The sequence below is a fragment of the Phacochoerus africanus genome, chromosome 3 (assembly GCF_016906955.1).
Source record: "Phacochoerus africanus isolate WHEZ1 chromosome 3, ROS_Pafr_v1, whole genome shotgun sequence".
Taxonomy (NCBI): domain Eukaryota; kingdom Metazoa; phylum Chordata; class Mammalia; order Artiodactyla; family Suidae; genus Phacochoerus; species Phacochoerus africanus.
Genome location: NC_062546.1, coordinates 15836397 through 15842415, shown reverse-complemented (window position 1 = coordinate 15842415; position 6019 = coordinate 15836397). Strand labels below are relative to the sequence as shown.

Below are 6019 nucleotides of genomic sequence, written 5' to 3'. Positions count from 1 at the left end.
GGCCTGTGCATTGATGTGTGGCGCCACCCATGTCACCACCAGAACTAGCTGACTACTCTGATCACACTTGGGGCCTTGCTCTTAAATGGAGGCAGCAACTTAATTTCATCTTTTAGAACCAAAAGTCAGCGTGCTGTGAAGAGGGGGAAATTGCCATGAATTAACACAGAGCCGGAGTTCCTGCCGTGGTGCAGTGGTTAACAAATCCGACTAGGAACCATGAGGTTGTGGGTTCGATCCCTGGCCTTGCTCAGTGGGTTAAGGATCCAACGTTGCTGTGAGCTGTGGTGCAGGTTGCAGATGTGGCTCGGATCCCGAGTTGCTGTGGCTCTGGCGTAGGTCGGTGGCTACAGCTCCAATTGGACCCCTAGCCTGGGAACCTCCACATGCCGTGGGAGTGGCCCTCGAAAAGGCAAAAAGACAAAAAAAAAAAAACAAAAAACACGGAGCCTCTCTACGTTGCACAACAAACCATCCAGGTGTTGGGTCCACTTTTGTGGCTTCTGAGATTGGGTGTGGACTGTGGTTTTGCATCCTATTCATAGATGACGCCCCCCCACCCCTTTTTAAATCCTGAGATGTAACCAAGCCAGGGAGAAATGGTTGCATAAGTCTTGATCATCTCCAAGGTTAGGCCCATCTCCGTCCTCCCTCCTAGCACTGTTTAAGGTAGCCTGCAGCGCTGACTTTCTTCCTGGGGCTTGTCCCCCACGCCCCAGTCTAAAAGCATCCATTAAAAAAAAAAAAAATCAAGATAGGTTTTTTTGGGGTTTTTTTTTGTTGTTGTTGTTGTTGTTTTAAGCCCAGGATTAGAACTGGTTGATGCTTTCTTGCTAGTGTAAGCTGGGCAACCAGACGGGCTCCTGCCCTTCGTTCCCAAGGCTGCTTGTTCCATCTGTCACACCCAACCAAAGGTCTCTGGGAATCGGTTTTATTGAAGCAGGAAATGAGAAGCCGGGTGAAATATCAGTTTTCAAAACTGGCCCTACATCACAGGTTGGGGCTGCAAACTCTGACACTTGGTGCTTTTTGGGGGGCCAGCACTCTGACCTTGTCCTGTTGGGTTCCAAGAATCGCGGTGAACCTTCCTGGTGGCCTGCGGGTGGGATGGATTCGTGCGCAGAGCCTCTCCCAATGGCCTTGCTGGGGTCAAGGAAGGTTTTCACTAAAACTGGAAATGCTCACATGGAGCCTTCAGTCCCAAGTCACCCAGCCGGGTCCTGAAGGCTGGGACTGGATCCGTGCCTTCCGGACGAGAAAGCCTCCTTTCGGGAGGGTAGGCAGTAGGAACACAAGCCTAGAAGTCGGGCGTCCCGCTCGGAATTCGTCCGTTACTGTGTGAAACATGCGCGGGGCACACGGTCCCTCGTGTAGAGGGAATCCTCCCAGTTTCACAGAGAAGGTTCAGGACAAAGGCATCTTGGGGATTAGAACCCAGGGCTCCTGCCGCCCGGTCCCCGCTCTCTCCGCGCTGCTGGCGCGGGCTCGGAGCTCCCCCGGCTTCCCCGCAACTCTACCCGGGGCCAGGTGAGGGCTGTCCTCGCCTCTCGTCACGGAGGCAGAGATGCCCCCACCTGGGGCTTCTCGAAGGCTGAGGGGTCGCAGGTGTGCGGCGGGGCCGCGCGCGTCCGCGATTGGTGCGCCGGGCTTCGGGGGCCGTAAAAGCCGGGGGCCGACGCGGGTGGGAAGAGCCCTGCCGCCCCGCGCGTCCCCGCTGCCGAGGCTCCCGCCGGGGTGAGCGCACCCGGGCGCCGAGCGCGGGGCCGCGCCCACCATGAACGCCAGCGGCCCGGGCTACCCGCTCGCCTCGCTCTACGTGGGCGACCTGCACCCCGACGTGACGGAGGCCATGCTCTATGAGAAGTTCTCGCCCGCCGGCCCCATCCTGTCCATCCGCGTGTGCCGCGACGTGGCCACCCGCCGCTCGCTGGGCTATGCCTACATCAACTTCCAGCAGCCCGCCGACGGTGAGCGGGGGTGGCGGGGGGGGGGAGACGGACAGACCCACCGACCGACAGACAGCTAGACAGCATCCCGGCCCCCCGTGCCCTTTCATCTCTGGCTGCTCTTGCATCTTCCGTTTTGCAGCCTGGGGTCGAGAGATACAGGTGGTTAGAAGGGGCCCTGAGATGAGAACTGGCAATTAGTGTGCGCCTACTGTGTGTTTTGCTGGTGCTCCGTTTTTACGGAGGAGAGGTGTTACGGCTGAGGGAAAACGGCCAAGGGCTTTGGGGTCAGCCAGACCTGGGATGAGAAAGCCGGCAGCTGTGCGGCTTTGACCAAATAAACCATTCTGAGCTTGGGGAGGGGGGCTGTCTGCAAAAGCGGGTGGTAGCTGCCTTATAGAGGGGTTGGGAGGATGGGCAATTCAAAGCACCTGGTGAGGAAGGTGCCAGAGGAGACCCAGGTGATGACTGGGGAAGCCAGAAGAGCTTTCCCGGCAGCGTGACCCGAGGTCGGCCCCAGCCGCCCCTATTTTTCGGAACCACGAGGAGCTGCCTCCGCTCCAGGCTGCACAGCCGGTTCTTCAGAGCTGATAGGACTGGTCGAAGCCGCCAGCCGTCTGTCCTCACTTCTGTTGAGTGGAGAGCTTGCGCGCCGGGTTTCGCTCGAGCTCTGCCGCTAGGGCGCGAGCTTGAGCAAGATTTCACCCTTGGCCGCCTTTACCTGCAAAAACGCGGCTAAGACTTCTTCCCCAGGGGCATGGAAAGCAGGAGGACTGTGTCTAGGCAGTATCTCCAGCACTACCTCATGTGGTGCATTGTGAGCGTTCAGTAAGTGCTAACCTAAGAAATAGAGTAACTCTCACGTTCAGCTGTAAGATTCCAGAAACGAAGCATAAAAGGCCTTGCCCCAGCCAAGTCCAAAAGAGGGCACCTTGACTCTGAGTCTTCTGGGAGGGGGAGGAGGTTCCCTGAGCTGGGAGTTTGCTGGGGTGGTTCTGTGGGTTTCCCGGCAGGTGGCTGAGCTGGGTTCCAGGGAGCCCTCTGCTCTGCTCAGCTTTACCTGCCCCACTGCCTCTTCCCACCTTCCTCCCAGCCTGTACCACCTGACCTTTTTTTGCCAGACTTTGTAGATGGGGAAACTGAGTTCCAGACAGGAGAAGGGTTTTGCTCCTGGGTGTTGATGGCAGGGCTAAATGGAACACCCAAACTTGCAGAAACTTGTCCACTGAGTATTCCACAGTTTGCCAACACGCCTCTGAAACCAGACAGTGTACCACCTGGGGCGGGGGGTGGGGTGGGGGGGTGGGGTGGGGTGAGGACAGGCTGTAGCAGTGGCAGGAGGATGGGCAGAGGCTGCAGTTTTTAGACACACTGCCATTTGCCAGACACCTATTTTGTGCCAGGCACAAAGGACAAGACGCCTTGCAAACCTTGTTTAATGTTCAACCTGACAACCTGGATACAGATGCTATTCCCTCCCTTTGTTATGTGTACAAAGGTGGGTAATATTATCATCATCTCTTTACAGGTGTAGAAATGGGCTCAGAGAAGCGATGTTCATGTCTCCAAAAGTCATTCACCTTAGAGAGTTCCCTGGTGGCCTAGGGGTTAGGATTCAACACTTTCACCACTGCAGCTCAGGTTCAATCCTGGGTCTGGGGACTGAGATCTGCTGCATACTGTGGCAAAAAAATAAAATAAAATAAAAAATTGAGATTATACTCCTCGGGATCAAATCTCAACTCTGCTGCTCAGCACCATTGAGCTTCTGTTTCCTCAAACTGCTGCCGCCCTTGTCACAGAAACCCTTTAGATCTTTCCTCTTTCTGAGCCTCAACTTGCCCTTCGTAAAATGGCATAGGTTTTCACGCTCACATCACCATGGTGAAGAGTCGAATGAGAAGGTGGGAGGAGTGCCAAACACCTGGTTTCTTTATGTTTATCCCTCCTGAGCCTTCAAGTTCTTAGCTCAGGTGAGACCCAGACAGTGGCTTTTCTTTTTCTTTTTGTCTGTCTTTTCTTTTCTTTCTTTCTTTTTTTTTTTTTTTTTTGAGATTCAATTCCCGATTAAGCTCTTCGGAACTCGAAAAGAAAACACCTTTAAATTTGGTCCTTTCTCTTCTCCTGTGCAGCGGAACGGGCACTGGACACAATGAACTTCGAGGTGATCAAAGGCCAGCCCATCCGAATCATGTGGTCCCAGCGAGACCCAGGACTTCGCAAGTCTGGTGTGGGCAACGTCTTCATCAAGAACCTAGAGGACTCCATTGACAACAAGGCCTTGTACGACACCTTCTCCACCTTCGGGAACATCCTCTCTTGCAAGGTGGGTGTGCCTTTTGTTTGCATTAGACGCCTGTGTGGTGCTAGAGGGGATACCACGCAGCCCCTCACTTTCCAAGGTCTTGTCAGTAAAGCTCCAGGTTTAGCCAGCGGGCGAATGGTAGTTTTTCTCAGTATTATTTTCATAGAACTGTCAGTGGTCACCTGTGTATCAGCTAGCTCTTTCTAGGTAACCACCTCATAGCTTAGTAACTGTCAACAATAACCATTTCTTTTGCTCATGATTTGCCATTGGCAGTTGGGGCTGAGTTCAGCTGGGCTGTGCTTTCTCTTAGCTGGCCTCCTTTATATGCCAGCTGTGAGCTGGATGGCTTGGGTGGCCATCGGCTGGAATGTCTCAGCTGTCCTTGCTGTGGTTTCTCATCATTCAGCAGGCTCACCCAGGCTATTCTTCTAGCAATGGCAGGGTCCCAAGAGATGGAGAGTGGAAGCTTGCTAGGCCTCTAGAGATCTAGGCTCCGAACTGGCACACCGTCACTTCCAGTGCATTCTACTGGCCAAAGCAAGTCATGAGAACAGCCTAAATGTGCGTGAGAGGGCAGTAAAAATTATAGCACAAGGCAGGCGCATACAGGTTGGCCATCAATCAGGGCAATGATAGCAATGGACCACATTTTGTTTGTAACAGTTCTCTTAGAGTGGATGTTCCCTAAGACTAGGGATCTTGGAGTTCCTGTGGTAGCTCAGTGGTCAACGAACCCAACCAGTATCCACGAGGACGTGGGTTTGATCCCTGGCCTTGCTCAGTGGATTAAGGATCTGGTGGTATTGTGAGCTGTGGTGCAGGTTGCAGACATGGCTTGGATCCTGCATTGCTGTGGCTGTGGTGTAGGCCAGGGGCTACAGCTCCGATCTGACCCCTAGCCTGGGAACCTCCATATGCCGCGGGTGCAGCCCTAAAAAGCCAAAAAAAAAAAGAGAGAGAGAGAGAGAAGAAGAAGAGAGGCATCTTGTTCTTATTCACCACTCTATCCCAGTCCCTAAAGAAGATGTGAAGACATAGTAGGTGCTCAATAAATATTTGTTAAGCTAATGGCTGTTCTCATTTGGGAAAGGCTGTGTTCATTTCTCTGACTTTGTAGTTGAGGGTCAGGGCCATGCAGAAGGTCAGTCTGTTCTGACAGATGGCTTAACCCTGGGTGTTTTGCTCCCTTTTTTTTTTTTTTTTTTTGGCTACACCCGCAGCATATGGAAATTCCCGGGGCCAGGGATTGAATCTGAACCGCAGCTGTGACCTACACCAAAGCCATGGCAATGCCACCTCCTTAACCTACTGTGCCACAGTGGGAACTCCTGCTCCCAAGATTTTATGAGGATGGCTGGTCAGTTACCCTGCAGCCTTTGGTATGTTGAGCTTTCTGGGGAGGCAGCAGGGAGATGGGGAGACAGTGGGGAATGACAGCACCCTCTGTGTTAGAACTCTCCCTGGACTCGTCCTGGGTGGCAGGCGCAGTCTTAAAGATCTCAAGCGAGGTGTCACCACCTCCCTGTTAATGAGGAGCAGACAGACTGGAGGATGCGCAGTAGCTGCTAAGGACTCCTCATGACGGACAGAAAGGGCTGGTTCCTGCCTTCGAGCATCAGTGGGGGAGAGGGAGAAAAAGAGAAAGAGTCTTAACTGTGTGCTAAGTTCTTACAATAAAAACAGCAGATTGGAGTTCCCTGGTGGCTCAGCATGTTAAGGATCTGGCATTGTCACTGCTGTGACTCAAGTTGCTGCTGCTGTGGCA

The 6019-nt window shown here is 53.5% G+C and overlaps 1 protein-coding gene across 1 annotated transcript in view; it reads left to right on the top strand.

Moving 5' to 3' along the window:
• Nucleotides 1–504: 504 nt before the first annotated feature.
• The window catches only part of PABPC1L (poly(A) binding protein cytoplasmic 1 like), a 31095-nt gene continuing 25580 nt past the window's right edge, over nucleotides 505–6019 (top strand). The window contains exons 1-2 of the mRNA XM_047771032.1: nucleotides 505–1967; nucleotides 4079–4272. Of these exons, the coding sequence (XP_047626988.1) occupies nucleotides 1775–1967; nucleotides 4079–4272 (387 nt within the window). The 5' untranslated portion in view covers nucleotides 505–1774. The remainder of the gene's footprint in view (nucleotides 1968–4078; nucleotides 4273–6019) is intronic.